Source organism: Podarcis cretensis, assembly GCF_951804945.1.
Source record: "Podarcis cretensis genome assembly, chromosome: 3".
NCBI classification, from domain to species: Eukaryota; Metazoa; Chordata; class Lepidosauria; order Squamata; family Lacertidae; genus Podarcis; species Podarcis cretensis.
This window is the reverse complement of record NC_137172.1, coordinates 30515245-30532529: the sequence shown is the minus strand read 5'-3', so window position 1 is coordinate 30532529 and position 17285 is coordinate 30515245. Positions and strand designations below refer to the sequence as shown.

The following is a 17285-nucleotide window of genomic DNA, read 5'->3' as shown; positions in this document are numbered from 1 at the left end:
GGGGCAGCAGAAGCTAGTCCAATAAAACATTATGCTATGATAAAATCTGTTGGCATTTTAAGGTTTAAGATATAGGTTTCTTTTTGTGTATATATATTGTGGGTGTATTCATACAACCTATTAACAGTTCTAGTTACTGTCTTGACCCAACTTCAGGATATTCTTTGGAACATGGGACATTACTGGGAAGTGCTCGGCCTTTGCTGCTTGCTCCCTTTATCCCAGTCTACCACGGTATATGGGATCAGAGTTAACCCCTGGCCTGCCAGACCACCACCCTCCTGGTTCCTGCTCCTCAGCTTCAGCCATTACCTACACGGACCAGGCCTTCAGAGAGAACTTCCACTGACAATGACTTACCTGTGCCAAAGCTTCACTGGGAAGAAGCTGCTCAATAGGAAGGGTCCACCAGGCATCACTGCCATGCTGCTCCACTATTTTAATAACATTCTCAATGCTTTGTCTGTAGGGGGGAGGGGAAAGCAAAGCAGAGACAACGGATCAAGAGACTACTGCTAATATGTTCTTCAAAATAGCACAAGACATTGAAGCAAACTGAGAACCAGCAGAACAGAGGTTGCTAATCTGGCGCCTGTGAAGGTCTTCGTTAGCACCCCCCGGAAGGAGCTCCCAACTCTGAGCATTCCCTTAAAAAGAAACACTAAGTCTCCAGCCTTCCTAGACAAAAAGTTATGTAGCAAACTGTGCAGGTACTCTCTAGGCTTCATATTGCTTTATACTGCAGAGCAGCCCCCAAAGCTGGAAGTTCCCACTTGCTTTCACTCAAATTGGTTGGGCAGCCACTTCCTCCCTCCTTTGGGGGACAGGTAAGCAGCAGGTATGCATTCCTGCTCACCTCATGGTTTGCCTTCCCACTTTTTCTAGTACAGTATCATAAAGCATGTTTATTTTGGAAAAGGAGAGGTGATGAGGGGCTCTCTCCCCTGTTTTCTTGTTCCAGAGGGCATTTTGCCTCAGAGGGGAGGGGATAAGAGATGATGGGGCAGCCCTTCTTGTTGTTTCTTGAATTTTAATTTTGAGTGGCGGGCAGAGTGGAAAGGGGGTTTCTTCCCCACTAGCCTTTAAGCTTGTCTCATTACTTTTTCTTGCCCTGAAGGATGAGGGTTTTTTTTTATTATTATTACAATAATATCCTCTAGGCAACTCAAGCTGGCAAGCATAGTTTCGCCCCTTTCCATTATATCCTCGCAACCATAGTGTGAGGTACCTTAGGCTGAGAGAAAGTGACTGGCCCAAAATCACCCAGTGAACTTCATGACCGAGTAGGGAATTTGAAACCTGGTTTCCCAGGTCAACCAATCAGTTGCTGCTTTATTATTATGTAGGAATACCAGTAGTCCCAATTTTGCATCGAGCTATACCCACTTGACAGGTGGGTGGCGCTGTGGGTTAAAGCCTCAGCGCCTAGGACTTGCCGATTGAAAGGTCGGCGGTTCGAATCCCTGCGGCGGGGTGCGCTCCCGCTGCTCGGTCCCAGCGCCTGCCAACCTAGCTGCTCGGTCCCAGCGCCTGCCAACCTAGAAAGCACCTCCGGGTGCAAATAGATAAATAGGGACCGCTTACCAGCGGGAAGGTAAACGGCGTTTCCGTGTGTGGCTCTGGCTCGCCAGATGCAGCTTTGTCACGCTGGCCACGTGACCCGGAAGTGTCTCCGGACAGCGCTGGCCCCTGGCCTCTTGAGTGAGATGGGCGCACAACCCCAGAGTCTGTCAAGACTGGCCCGTACGGGCAGGGGTACCTTTACCTTTACCTTTTTATACCCACTTGACAGCCATTTTGTGTCAAGCAATGCCCCCTTGTGACGGCCATTTTGTGACTGGTGCCTACAACATTCCCTCAGAATTCCAAATGTGTCCCTGGGCCCCAAAAGGTTGGTGACCATTGCATTGGAATTTCCAATTCTGAGACATGAGCTGTATAAAAAAGTAAAACTTTTAAAGAGGCAAGCTTTATTTCAGAACACTGTGACATAAGAGTCTGCTAGATCAGGCCAGTGGTTCATCTCGCCCATCATCCTGTTCTCACAGTGGCCTGAGGGAAACATAAGTGCACTCTGCCCACCTGTAACATGGACATTATGGCATGTGCCTAGCAGCTGTGAATGGCCTTCTCCTCTCCATGAATCTGTCTAATCCTCTTTTAAAGCCATCCAAGTTGGTGGCCATGACTGCCTCCAGTGGGAGCAAGTTCCATAGTTTAACTACAATGAATTTAAAATGAGCCATTTGTTTGAATCAAGATAATATCTTGATTCAACACATACTGGACTTTAGCAAAGCATATAAAATGTGATAACAAAGCCATGTTACATTCCCTGAGAAACCCAAAAGCCAATAGCAATTGAACACACTTTGATGAGATTAGATTACTGCAAGTGAGACCTGCAACAAAATGATGCAGTGTGCAGTATTTCTATCAGGGTTCCAGCCATATCTACTTTCAAGATAGTCCACTGCATTTCCCTAAGCTTGCAGATGTAAAAGGTAAAGGTACCCCTGCCCGTACGGGCCAGTCTTGACAGACTCTGGGGTTGTGCGCCCATCTCACTTAAGAGGCCGGGGGCCAGCGCTGTCTGGAGACACTTCCGGGTCACGTGGCCAGCGTGACATCGCTGCTCTGGCGAGCCATAGTCGCACACGGAAACGCCATTTACCTTCCCACTAGTAAGTGGTCCCTATTTATCTACTTGCACCCGGAGGTGCTTTCGAACTGCTAGGTTGGCAGGCGCTGGGACCGAGCAGCGGGATTCGAGCAGCGCACCCCGCCGCAGGGATTCGAACCGCCGACCTTTCGATCGGCAAGCCCTAGGCGCTGAGGCTTTAACCCACAGCGCCATCTGCGTCCCAAGCTTGCAGATGACGACCCTCTTAAATGTGGCTGGTGCCATTTTGGCTACAAAATGACAGGCACTCACAAAATTAGCTGGCTATAGGAGGTACTTCACTCTGCAACCTGACAAGCAGTTGATAGTGAAGATGCTATGGTTAGATATAATTAATAATTGCATGTAACAGGCTTGAAAATAGCCACTTGTCTGGGGGAAATTAGAATTGCCTCCAGGCAACAAGGCACGAAACCTTCACAAGGGATAAATAAATGATATCAATGATATAGACATGACAAATGATAAACATGTGTAGGTGGGCAGGTGTCATTTGTGAAAACAGAACCATTCTTCAGAATCTCAGGGTCTCTCTCTCTCTATTTCCTTCAAGCCCTTAAGCAGTTTTGCAAACAAATTTTCAGAGTTTGCTGTAGAACAGACTAGAACCTAGCTTTAAAAGCAGTAACATTCATGGAAGAATTTATACTCTATATAGTCAATGAGTGTTACCTGCTAATCTAAAACAGAACATAAAATTATGGCACAAAAACATCAGGAAACTCATTTTCTTAAGAAGTTAAAAACAAAATATGATCCTACAGATTTCTAATTACCAGAATGATCAGCAACTTACTGTTCTCACAATTTTTTTTAAAAAAAGAACTACTAGCTATAGTTTTTCAGAATCTCATTGGCCCCCAAAAACACCGTACAGTGGCACTTTGGGTTAAATACACTGGGACTCTGCTAACTCAGCGATAGTACCTCGGGTTAAGAACTTTGCTTCAGGATGAGAACAGAACAGAAATCGTGCTCCGGCGGTGCAGCAGCAGCAGGAGGCCCCATTAGCTAAAGTGGTGCTTCAGGTTAAGAACAGTTTCAGGTTAAGAACGGACCTCCGGAACGAATTAAGTACTTAATCCGGGGTACCACTGTATTTGATAGCCGTAAAACCTTTCCAAATCCTGGAATACATCTCCACTCTTGTGGGTTGTCCCCCCCCCCCCAAAACAAGCATATGTTTCCTGTTCTCATCTGTACAGAACATACCTTGAAAAAAACCCAAGGCAAAAGTTCTCTCTGCAGTGTACATTATACACCTTCCTCAAATATCTACTTATCACTCTACGAAGGGCAAGTTTCAGTTTGAGAACCATAATTCACAATGTAAGCAAAAGAAGCTTGGCTGTAAAACTTTGCCCTGGATTTATACGCCGTATTGGGCAGAAGTTGCATTACGTGTCACTCTCTAGGTTTCTAGCATGAAAATTCACAGGGCAATTCACGCTACCATGACGCCAACCAATCATTTTGAAGTCTGATATTGATTACACCAAATGCTTATTTAGTGGGAAATTAAGCAACACTGAGACGTTTTTGGGGCGAGGAAAGAAACAGGCGCTGGTGGTTGCTGCTCCAACCTTTTTGTACAACAGCGAGGAGTGCCAGGTAAGCTCTCTTGCACTTACCTTTTAAGCTACTTAAGTAGGACCTTATAAATTTACAGAAATTAATGCAGATTTTGGATCAGAAATTAAGATTTAAGAGCTACGATGTGGAAGGATTAGCTCAACCAGGCGATTTAGTAATTTTCTTAATTAAATGAGGATAACCACATCCATCTACTAGTGAAATATAGGTGACGGGACATTTAGCTCTCACATGGACAGATATTCAAGTAATTAAACTTGAGTACTTGGAAAGCAGCTGATTTAGCAAGGTAATTCATTTATTTTAAATCTAAGTCATTCCAGCTAATCTGGATTGTCAATGAGGAAGCTTTCCCCTTATTTGAGTAAAGTATCTAGTGTACAACAAGCTGCAAACGCTTTCACAAATTTGTAATTAACTCTTTCCATTTCTGCTCAGTGTTCTCACACTGCATAGTTCAGGATTTTGTAAGTTTTAAATTGAATTAAGTTCTAGGGGCCACTGTTTCTTCTGTAAGTGGGAAAACATTTAGCTTCAGTCCTTCCACTTCATAGAGAGAAGGCTGTTAATCTGTTTCTTAGTTTAAGAAACAGTTTTGCCTAGTTTTACACACAAGTCCTTACTTTCATTTATCTGTTGTGGGAAATTGAATTGAAATAACTTTCATTTATCTGTTGGGGGAAACTGAAAGCTGGTTTCATTTCTTTTAACATAAATTCATGTGCCTCTAATCTCAACATTTCTCAAAGCAGAGAAATGCTTCTCCAGAAAGGATTTTATCTGCATTCAAATACCATTTTTAAACTTTTCTTCTTCTTCTTCTTTAAAGATTCTTTGATGGATCGTGGTACCTGCTGCAGCATAATCCGGTTCTGTACTATACCTGTGGGGCACCAGGGATGTACCAGATTCCCCACATGACATTGGATATAAATGGGGGACTGGGTGGGGCAAGAGACGGCAAACTCTTGATTTTTCACATGTAGCAGGTATGTCAGAAATGGAGATTTTAAAAAATCACTCTAGTAAATGTTCTATGGGCTGCACAAAACGTTTGTTCTGCTTATCTTGAGGTTGAGGGGAACATTTCACAGACACCTATTTTAAACGAGATGCAATAAGAACATTTACAGACCCAACGATGGACAGAAAAGAAATGCTTCAAGCAGGGCTGTCAAGTGTAACAGCAACTCCATGTGGACTAGCCATATTTCCAGTGGAGGTGCTGTTACTTTTGAAGGCCACTGACCTTCACTGGATATTCCCTGAAGAACAACTGCACAACAGAACAACTAACTACCTGTTATTTACAGTGCATCAGCTCTACTGAAAACACCGTGTTTCTTTCCCAAATTTTATTTCTGTATGATAATGTTGGCATGATGTCTAGCTACACACATAAAAGTTCCGTGTGTTCAGCAGGAAATGTTCTGACAAAGTTTCTGTTCAAAATTGAGGTTCAGGGTAATGACCTATGATTTGACAGACAGTGCTTTCTAAGTTTGCCTGTCATTTCTGTAGGCCAATATTCTGAATACTTTCACTACTCCGCAAGGAATGCACAAGATCTGTATGTCAAGTAAAAGTATAAAATAAACATACTTTTATCTAACTATGCAGTCCTCATCTGCACAGGAGCTTAGTTTGCAGTCATGTATTACTAACTACTGTATTTAACCAAAGGGAAGATTTGCTTCACATGATTGCTGCAAATGATAATGTATACTCTGGGCTTTAAAAAAAACTGTTGGAGTTGACCGATTTGCCCCAATTGTTCAGTATAACTACTCAGAAATATTAGGGGCATATATATCAATTGCATGTTTCAAAAGAGTACGCTTTTGCTGCTGTTTGTTAGACAACTGCCTAGATGTCCACTTCAAAACTACAATAAGGAGAATCTTTGCTTCCAATAAAATGCTTTATTCAACTATTTTCAAAATGTCATCCCATGTATGGCCAAGAGTGCTAAGAGTGTTTAATTTACTTTCATCCCTGATCATACAAAAGAAGTGATTTTATGATCAAGGGTGCTTTTTTATTAAATGAACCGAATTCATAAACAGTAACTTCCTGCAGTACAGGAGGGCAAAGTACATGATTGCAAGTAGTGTGCCATAAAGAGGAAGCAAATAATGTGTAGGATTATTTAGAACATGCGGGTTTCTGCGTTCATGTCTAGAGCTTGGAACATGTTCTCTTGTTCTTATCCGTGCTACTGCCATTTATTAACCAAAGATGTTACCTACTGAATCTGAAATGTTGTACATATGAAGGGTATATAGTTGGGCACCGAGCTCTCATCTCCCTCTTTCTGGCGCTACAAGTGAACAGTGCTAAGTTAGCAGGTTCAGTCGCTTCAGGAACACTGCTGGATTCGCCTTAACCAGAGTAAACACACACAGTGTCAAATCCAAGTAGAAGCAGCACACTCCAGAAATCCTATTCCTAGTTCCAGAGTTGAAGCCAAACATGGCCCATCCACAAATCCTTTGTGACAAGAGACTATCAGGATGTCATGAACATCTATTTCAGAACTTCTAAAGCAGAGACTTCAGTCTTGCATGGTCAATTTCTTGTTTTGTTACTGGAATCACCAATGTGCTTTAAAAGCTTACAGAGTAAGAGAGCATGCACATCATTTTGATTTACGTGATCACAAGCACGAACTCTTGCGTAAGAATGAAGGCACCTTGTTGCTTAGGCCAAGGTCTGCATAATCCAGCATTCTTGGCAAGAACCCCAGCAACCAGCAGATACTAAGCCGTTCACCGGAAATTAGCCTACCAGAATACTTTGGTCAACCTTCTTACCGACCCCTGCTCTGAGAAACACACTTATCCATCTCTATCTGCTGCAGAATGTTTGCAGAGGGAGTAGCGCAGAGGACAAAGAGTAAGGTGTGGTTAAAACTGGAACACAGACAGTTTACAACAGCAAATTGGCAAGACAAAGCCATTTTTACATTTCAAGAATGAGCAATGCCTTGACCTGCTTTGATACCTAAGCACCAAAGGGCAGGGGTACTAGTTCTCTAGTTGAGCCACAATATTTTGCAAACACTGTGAAATCTGAGGTCAGGCAGATTTAGGTCCAGCACTTCTCCTTCCAGTAATTAACCACTAGTTCTGTCCTTTTTCCTTTCCACCCAATCAGTTCTCTTAATCATGATGAGGTGGGGAAAACCTCTTCCCCCTGGTGCAAACTAGCCTCCCTGCCCAGCTTGCTTCCGGGGAAACTAAGCAGGACAGGACAGGATTGGGTTGCACAAGAAGAGTTCACCAATAACACCAATAGCTCTCCTTTATTAATGAACAATAGCAACCAGGCCTTGCAAATCAGGAATCAGAGAGGAGAAATAATAAAAGCAGACGTATAGGACAAGAGGGTGACATGGTACTTCACTTGGCCACAAACAAACATTTAGGGGAAAGAAGATGGGCTTTTGCAAATCACAACTGTCATAAAAGACAGTTTCTCTGTGACACAGAGGGATTATCGTTTGATGATGCAGTCTTTTCTCCTGTGAAAGCCAGAATGGAGTGCAGTACGGCAGATAGGCAACAATACCTGTGCTCAGTGATGTATTTCCTCTAGCTCCTGAGAGGTCTCCCAATACCCAAGATACTGGGATATTGGGACAGACTTTACTCTTTAGCCACTGCAACCCCAGGCTGCATCTGCCCCCACTGTAAGAACTACAGCTGGGCGGCCTCACCAGGCCTCTGCACGGGGCAAGCGCTGCCATGAACATGTCTGTTTTTCTGCAGACAGACCCAACACTGTTTTACTCTTACCCGACAGCAGCAGTCTGGTGAACTTCTGGACCTCATGCCTTTTCCTCACCTTCAGCAACCATAAAGAAACACCAGCTGCTGCTGCTGCTGCTGCTGCATGGCCAGCCAAAGCAAACCACAACAACAGGGACTAGTTCACAGATAGATGCCACTTCCCAAGGGCCAGCACAAATGCAAAAATAACCACCAAATGGAGTGATTCAAGACTCAGGCAGCGGGCTTGTTTCTTAGGGTCTGGGGCTGCCAGGTTGAGACCCATCCAGAGGCACACCCTCTTACTGTTTCCCAAATAAGTGAATGCAGGCTCATTCGTCATTCATGGAGGGGGAAACCCAGGGCTGCACTTGGCTCTCAGATGAGCAGGGTTCCCAGCACCACCCCTTCATTCCTTGATGCTAGACAGCAGAGCCTATGCTCCTTGATCTTGCAGTGCAATGTGCACTGCAAATAAGACAGGTTTCATCCTCTGTATAAGCATTTTGCTCCCAGCAGGTAAATGCCTGTGGTCTGCCTATTTAGCACACTGTGATGGTTTGACTTAGAATCATAGAATTGTAAGTTTGGAAGGGACACCAAGGGTCATCTAGTCCAACCCCGAAATGCTGGAATCTCAGCTTGCATAGATGCGTCCCATTCTGTGGCCGCTTTCATAGGGATGTGGTGCAATCTGCACGCAAACCCTTGCGGAAGACATTGCCCCATTTAGTCTAGAGGGCTGCTCTGTACTCTTATCCCATCCCATGCAGATCCCGACATCAAAGCCAATAGCTGCAGTGCTTGTTTACGCCCAGCATCCATCAAACTTCCTGAGAGATTTTAATTTGGGAACAAACATGCTAATATATCGCAGGATTGGATTTCCATGCAAAATGCCCTGTTTCGACAAATCATCCGCCACAGGAACCGAAACAGCAAACGCCAGAATACGGCATGTATTGTAATGCCAATGATTGTTCTACGCAAAAAAGATTGTATTTCTGACAGCAAACCAAATTCCTTTTTGAAATAAAACAGAAGACTGTAAAGTACTCACCTGTTTATTAATGATTCTCCCGTTTCCTTATGGTAAAAAACTGGAATGGGAACACCCCAACGCCGCTGCCTCGATATACACCAGTATGTTCTTTTGTCCAGCATCTCTAGCATTCTGTTCACCCCCGAGGCTGGGACAAATTTTACTTTCTTTAGTGCGTCCTGTAAAATAGCCAGAAAGCATTTGACAAAGTTGAGACTTAAAGGAAGACGAAGGCACTATTTAGACCATGGATGGTGAGACTGGGGAGCCCAACTCCCATCAGCCCCAGCTAGCAAAACCAATGGTCTTTCTTGCTACACATCACTCATCAGAAAGCCGCCTAGAGGCATGCAGTAATACTGATACTTTTGGTAATTAAAATACAGTGGTACCTCTGGATGCGAATGGGATCCATTCTGGAGCCCCGTTCGCATCCTAAAGTGAAGGCAACCCGCGTCTGCACGTTGCAATTCGCCACTTCCGCGCATGACGTCATTTTGAGCGTCTGCGCATGTGGCGAAACCTGGAAGTAATGCGTTCCGTTACTTCTGGGTCGCTACAGAGCGAAACCCGAAAACCTGAAGCTACTTCAACCCGAGGTATGACTGTATCAGCTATGCAAAGTATGCCCCCCTCCCACATACAAGTGAGTATCCATACACCTTAGAAGTCTGCCTTGTACCTGGGCAGCAGCCTTGAGATTTGCCGTATTAATGAACCACTGCTTGCTGGCACGAATGATCACTGGTTTCTTAGTCCTCCAGTCATAGGGGTAGCTGTGTATGCATTTCTCTTCTTTTAATAAGCTCTTTGTTCCTTGAAGCATCCGAATGACTGAGGAAAGTGAACAAAATTATCACTCGGCTGAAAATTATCACTCGGCTGAAATTCCAAATGCTAATGCACTTCTCTTGGCACAACAGGGCATTCATTATATCTGATAAACTCCATTTTACTTCTGAATACAATACAAAATATACATACCAGCTTCATTTCCTTCTTCGAGGACAGCTTTCTTTTGAAGCTCAGACCCTGCAGCCTCTGTGAAACGTCCATCTTCACCCACCAGGCAGTCCTAAGGGGGAGGTGGGAACTTTTGAGGTTATGTCAAAAAAGTTGAGAAAGTTTGAGCTCACTACTAGAAGGAGGAAGGCGATATCATTCTTATCCAGAGTGAGGTATAAGATGCTAAACTTTCCCACCAGAAGCAAATACATTTAGCCATGAGAGAAAAGCAGACTTCCAAGATTTTAGTGAGGCGCATTAACTCTTTTTGCTCAAAATGGCAACTACCTGTACTGCTCATACATAAAACATTTTAAAAACTAAGATTAATATTTCAAATGCAAGCTTATGGCCCCCCATCTCTCATGTAATTTATATTTTATACACATACAATTATATATGTTAGAGTATTACAAAACTTCACGAATTCTAAGGGGATGGGATCTATCTGGAAGATACTCTCAGTTCTGGATTTTGCAGAATAACCAAAGTGAAGGAACTATAGGGCTGGAAAGAGCTGTGGAGAATAGCAAGGGCAGCTAAAGCCTGTTTTTAAACATGAAGAGGGTGTTATCAAAGGAGCTGCCTACAGTCAACTTGAGATGGCAAAAGGAGACTTCCACAAGGTACTCTCTAAGGAACACAAGTGCTCTAGATGAGCCAGGCACTTGGAACACCCTTCCCAGTATGTGCCTACTCAGGCTCTGAGATGGGCAGGGGAGGAGTGCCTAGTGGTATCACCAACAGGTATTGCCTCTTGTGTGATGAGACATGCCAGGGACTTCTCTGCAGTGGCACCACAACGATGCAACTCTCCCCCTGTTGGAAATATGGCTGGCTCCTTCAGTATTGTCCTTCTAGCACCTTTAGAGGATGCATTTAGTTATTCAGGTATTTTGGAAGAACTGAGACAGTAAGGCTGTATATGATACTTTTAGTATCCAATTGTTTGTCCCCAATGTTTAAAATGTTTTCTGTTCTAGGGTATGGTTTTTTTAATGCTTTTATTTGCACACTCTGGATGCTAGGCAATCTAGATGATATAAAAAGGAATATTAATAAAATAGAGGATTTATATACATCTTGTAAATCCATCACTATGTTTATTGCAACTGGATGGTTTTCAGGACCGAATCAAGAGCATTCTGTTTCTTTATTGCACAACTACATGCGACCTATACCTGGATGAATACAACTATTGCTTTTATCCAATGCACAAACACATTCTGTTCCACCTCTGACAGTATACTTAAACAGATAAACTTTCTTGCATACAGCGGCTCTTCCCTTCCCTCTATTCACCCCAACAGCTTCCCCCACCCAATTTATTTTGGTGGGCTTCCCAATTCTCTGGAACAGATTTGGGCAGGTGGGGGGGAGGCAGGGGGAGAAGAGGATGGGAAACCCTGTTGCACCAGCAAAGATTTGTTCTGTTTGAGAATGGACGTATCACCTAAGTCAGCCTTCCAAATGTAAGTGCCCTCTCCACAATGTTTTAGACTACAAGCCCCCCACCAGCGTGACAGTTGGTAGTCTTGTGTACCTTGATGGCACCAGAGTGGCTACAGAGTGCTATCAAGTGATTTTATAACACTTATTATGTTTGATAAATAATATTTTTGGTGCAAGAAGGGGGGAAAACCCACATGTTAAAGACAAAGCAAGCAAAACCACAGTACCATGGGTAGCTGGTGATGAGAAGCTACACTGTAATCTTCCATACCATGAGCTGGGGCTGTATGAACTAATCCTGTTCCTTTTGACATGGTCACATGGTTTGCAGGCAAAAGGGGAGACTGCTTTTCAGGAATGGTGGGGTGTGAGCACACACCACTTTCCAAATCTGTACCTGAAGGAGAACACAGCAGAAGTAAAAACAACAACTGACCAGTAGAAAAACTGCACACATGTATATATCTATAGCGGGTTGGGGGATGGAGAGAGAGAAGAGGTCTGCAGTGTTTTATTGACGAAAAAGATGGCCAAAGAAACCAGGCAGCATCTTTTCCAAAGAAATATGTACTGATAATTCAGGTACTTAAAAGAAACTGCCAATAACAAGCACCATCTTAAAAAGAAGCATTACCCTCTACTCTCATGTAGGAGAGTGTGCTACCTCTACTCCCTGCCCCACCCACTCCAGTCATTCCCACTGTTCTCAACTCATGAGCCACTTCCTGAAGTTTCCTGTATTTGTGAAGGCTCTCCAAAGATCTTAGAACCCTGGAGCGAAGGGAACATATTGTTTCACGATGAGGCAGTGCTATTGAATGCCCTTGTGCTTTTTTGTTATCCTGTACTCAGGGTTAATGAGGGGTCTGCATACAGATGAAGGTGATGGGTGGTTGTGTGAGAGGCAGGGAAGGGGAGATCTCCCAGGGCAGGAGGCTAAACAAGTTAGTCAACTTGTAGAATGTTTAACACCCCATCTCCCTGACCACTCAATTTAAAGTCTCCCCATTCTTTCTATGAGGAACTTTTGAATTATATAGCCTAGTTCAGTCATTCCTTTTGCCTGCCAGTGAGCAACTGGATTACCAGATTCACCTCCTAAAAAGCAACATGGGAACAGCCTGTTGAAGGAGGCACCAATGGATACCTCAAGAATAACTACAATAATTTAATAAATAGGTTTATTGTTTCAGATTAGCTATCATTCTACAAATTACTCTAACTCAACTACAGGTAAGCTACAGGTAAATTATTCTAATTTACAGGAAAGTAAGTCAGCAACCGGTCCTCTACTATTCAGTATTAGAAATATATCCATTTCTTTAGTCAAATATTAAAAAGGGGGTTACCTTTACATGTTGAAATCACGTCAAACTGCATATCCAAAGCAGCAGCTATAGATTGTACTCTTTCTGCCGCTACAATGAAATGTTCCCCTGTGTCTGCACACTTCACAATGGAATACCTAAAATTTTATGACATCTTTTAATTTAGCACCATTCAAATCATAAAAAATGCATGCAAGTATCACAGAGCTCTCCCCAAAATTAGTAGAGCAGATCCTCCCCATTTTGTGACAATCTGTATTTCCCAAGGGTGCCGCTAAAACAATTTCTATCATGGAAATGTTAATGCCATAACAAGGCATTTTCACATGACTCATTGTGATCAGGAACAGAAAAATCCAGTTCAATGTTTCTAGAAATCTGCACTGAATTAAATTACATTAGTTTCCTTATAAAGGTCACCTGTCTTTGAATCAGAAAACAATTGGATACAATAACACAAGGCATCCTCCAATTTTATCTCTTTTTGATTTATGCTGCATCCTTCCATGGCCACACAACTCCTAGTCTCTAATAGTTTTAGCTAGGATTTTCCAAATATTTTTATTTAAATCCTCCTACAGGCTGTTTTTGCTTTGTTGTGGCCATTAGACATAGCTAACACAACATGCAAGAACACAAATCTAAGGCTTTTCCTCTTTCCTCTTTAGCAGCTCTTTGTGCGAAACTACAGACTGCTTTTAGATTCACAATGCTTGTTTTGTGAATGGAGTGGTGGAAGAGACTACTGGAAACCATGAACCCATGTCACATCTGATGCATTCACAACTATGATAACCTCCAAGGTGGCCCTTTGTTCATAGAAGAGATTTGATGTAGCTAAAGCTTAAGCGAATGGAAAACAGCAATACAGTGTTTTGCCAATTCCCTTCTCTTCTGTGTTCCCTGAAAATCTGCTCCAGGAGGATTTGGAGACTGACTCTTCAGAACACTGTGGGATGTGGTTCAGGGGGCACCAGACAAGAGGGGACATCAGAATAATCCCTGATAGATCAAAAGCCCTTCAGCAAGCTGCAACACAGTATGTTTCTAAGCTTTACAACAAGCACCTCTTTTTAAAAAAATTGTAAAGCAGTGAGCAAAAATGTTCAACAGAATAAAGGTAGACAATAAGTGGTCTTACTGCATCACTACATTAAATGGCTAGAATACAAGAAGAGACATACATATTGGCAATAAAATGCATACAAAACACCTTTTTTCAATCCGGAGGAGTCTGTGATATACCAGTATAGTTACCAGCCAAAATTAATGATGCAAAATTACTCCTATTAAAGTAGAAAATCATACATATGTACCTGAAATAAGCTCTATTGAACTAACTTCTGAGTACATGTGCATAGGATCATCCTACCTCTGTGATAAGAACAACAACAACCCTAATCCCTACTGTTAGCAATAACAGATTTTAAGCATGTCCCAGAGAAATTAAAAGCAAATAAGTACATACTCTGAATTTGGCATATAACAGACAGCTTCATTCGATGGAATAGTCCAAGGTTGTGTGGTCCAGATTATCAAATTCACAGCAGGTAATCCGTCTACAAGGAAAAGTCTATTTAATAAGCATTATTTCAAGTACATTAAAAGAACATTAACAAAAACTGTGCTAAGAGTATACATAACATAGAACATACACAACATACCTAACACAGAAGCTAGCTTGGGTGGTGGTTTCAATAAGGGAAATCTGACATAAACAGAACGACTAACATGCTGCTGGTTGTATTCAAGTTCAGCTTCAGCCAAGGCTGTACTGCATGAAAAGAAAGTGAATTAAATGAGGATAAAGGCCTTCCACTCTCTCACCGACTATATTTCAAGAATGAGTACGGTTACCACTTACTTTGTTGAAGGAGACCAAAACACTGGCTTATAGTCCTGATAAATATAACCCTAGAAGGAAAAGAACATGGTTTAAGTAATCAAAAGTGAATGGCAACCTTGGCAGTGTAAGTCTTACTTACCAAATAAATGTTAACTCACCTTATCAAACATTTGGTGAAAAATGCCCAGTTGTTTTGCTTCGTACTTTCTATCAAATGTATGGTAGCAGTTCTCCCAATCTGCCATTATGCCCCAGCGGATAAAGGCCTCTTTCTGTTTTTCAATTACCTTTTCTGCAAATTCTTTAGCTGAAATGTGGAGAAAAAAGCCCATTGTGAATTTGAATCTCACAGACTACCTTTTCAGCTCTCAAAATTCCTCCACAAAGGCCTAGAACCAGAAAGCAGTTCTTGCAATTCTATCTAGTGAACAACTTGCTTTCAAACAACTCCCATCATCCCTGACAACTGGTCATGCTTGCTGGGGCTAAATGAGAGTTGGAAACCAAAAGCATCAACAGGGCTACAGGTTCCCCAATCCTGCTTTAAATTATGCACCTATAATCTAAGAAGGTATCTCTCAAACATATGAGATCACACCGATTCTGCAATCCTCACAAACAAGTATACATAACATAGAACATACACAACATACCTATCATAGACCAACAATGACATAAATTGCTCACCCACATCACAAACCTCTCTCAGAAAGCTTGCAAGAGGCAATATACCTTTCTGTCTGATTTCCATTGGAGAAAGATGTTCCGTTTCCTCAAGTTCTGACAATGCTCTCAACTCTATAGGTAATCCATGGCAATCCCATCCAGGCACATAGTGTACCTTATAGCCTCTCATCACGTGAAACCGATTTGTGATGTCTTTCAAAATCTAAAGGGAAACCAAAGAAAAAGAAAAGCACACATATTTCTATCTCACTCTACAAGTTCTCAGGGTTCCTTCAGCATGTATTTAGATTCCACCTGCTCCAATGTTTAACAAACCTATGAACTCAGAGACTAGATACACTGGCAAACATTGACTGACTTCAAATTGACACAATTCAACATTAATATGCCACGGAAGATCACACCAACCATTCTTTGCCATTTAATATCACACTCATTCTTGGAGCCTCAATGGAAAGGTAATTTCTATTATCGTTCCATACATTTAAGTACACATAAGATCAATACTGAAAGATACAAAACTTTTATTGACCTGCTCATGAACTGATTGTTAAGTATTTATAGAGGCAAAGCAGTTTTATTTAGGAAGATAACACTCACTTTATTCAATGCATGACCAACATGGGGATCTCCATTGGCATACGGTGGTCCATCATGAAGACAAAATTCTTGCTTGGTTTTCCTTTGTCTTTGCCATGAATACAGTTCTGAGAAGCCACATTTCTATAGAAACACATAATTAGAAATAGTATTACATACCATATTCTAAACACAAAATGAGTATTTTACAGCAGGGTCTGCAAACTTCCTTCCAATGGTCTATGGCAGGCATAGCCAAACTTAGCCCTCCAGCTGTTTTGGGACTACATCTCCCATCATCCCTAATAGGACCAGTGGTCAGGGATGATGGGAATTGTAGTCCCAAAACATCTGGAGGGCCAAGTTTGGCCATGCCTGGTCTATGGTGTATCTGCGGATTTGTGGTTGATTTTTAATTGTGATTAATTGCTTTTGCTTGTTATATTGTATTTTACTGCATTACAATTCAAATTCTGTGGAGCTTAACAATCACAACTCCCCCAAGGAACTGTAATTTGGTAAGGGTGTTTTGAATTCTGTTAGAGATCCCCAACCACTTTTGGCAATCTTAGCTTTCTTTACAGGTTTCCCTGGAATGAGGGGATTGCAATTAAACTAGTTTAATCTGTCAACTACATATGAAGATAGCATATTGGAATAAATGTTCAAACTGCATTATATGTAATTTGCATTATGCGTATAAATTTCTGGGATGCTGATTGGAAAAGCTGGTGGGTTGGCATCCATCTTTCCTGGGAGACAACAGAGTGCCTCTTAGGGGGTGAAGTCTAATAGTTGTGACTGTAGAGGATTGCAAAAGCAGATTCTTGATATTAGTTGGATCTGACCTTCTGGTATGTCCCAATAAAATCAAACTAGCAAAGAAATCATTTGAAAACAATTAACACGCACATTTCTGTTACATGAATAACAGGAGAGTCTCAGCACTTTGGTGCATGGGTAGGAAACGTTTCTCTCTCTCTCTCTCAACAAATCGCCTTCCTGAAGCTACTATTTTTTTGAACCTCAAGTAACTTCTTGCTATGAAAACTTCATTGGCAGCTTCAAAGTGGGGGGAAAGCAGGGCTGGATTTAGGTTTGATGAGGCCCTAAGCTACAGAAGGTAACGGGGCCCTTTATATGTCCAGCTGTCCTTTGTCAACAACAAATTGTCGCTGTTTTTTTTGTGTTGAATACTGTATATGCTATATTTTTGTGTTGAATATATGTCCATTACTTACATCATAGGAGCCTGCACAACACACTGTTGCTGTATTAGGCTTTTATTTTACTTTATTTG

The 17285-nt window shown here is 42.1% G+C and overlaps 1 protein-coding gene and 1 long non-coding RNA gene across 2 annotated transcripts in view; one reads left to right on the top strand and one right to left on the bottom strand.

Moving 5' to 3' along the window:
- The window catches only part of IARS2 (isoleucyl-tRNA synthetase 2, mitochondrial), a 37991-nt gene that overhangs the window by 20128 nt on the left and 578 nt on the right, over positions 1-17285 (bottom strand). Inside the window, exons 2-13 of the mRNA XM_079969191.1 lie at positions 16007-16129; positions 15452-15608; positions 14878-15026; positions 14738-14787; positions 14538-14647; positions 14342-14432; positions 12895-13010; positions 11773-11942; positions 10073-10163; positions 9771-9922; positions 9107-9267; positions 361-463 (exon numbers count right to left, since the gene is read on the bottom strand). Coding sequence (XP_079825317.1) covers positions 361-463; positions 9107-9267; positions 9771-9922; positions 10073-10163; positions 11773-11942; positions 12895-13010; positions 14342-14432; positions 14538-14647; positions 14738-14787; positions 14878-15026; positions 15452-15608; positions 16007-16129 — 1473 coding nt within the window. The remainder of the gene's footprint in view (positions 1-360; positions 464-9106; positions 9268-9770; positions 9923-10072; positions 10164-11772; positions 11943-12894; positions 13011-14341; positions 14433-14537; positions 14648-14737; positions 14788-14877; positions 15027-15451; positions 15609-16006; positions 16130-17285) is intronic.
- Positions 492-5978, top strand: LOC307212267. The gene is made up of 4 exons (XR_013836919.1): positions 492-1393; positions 1793-1891; positions 4099-4294; positions 5106-5978. It is a non-coding gene; the product is annotated as an uncharacterized lncRNA (long non-coding RNA).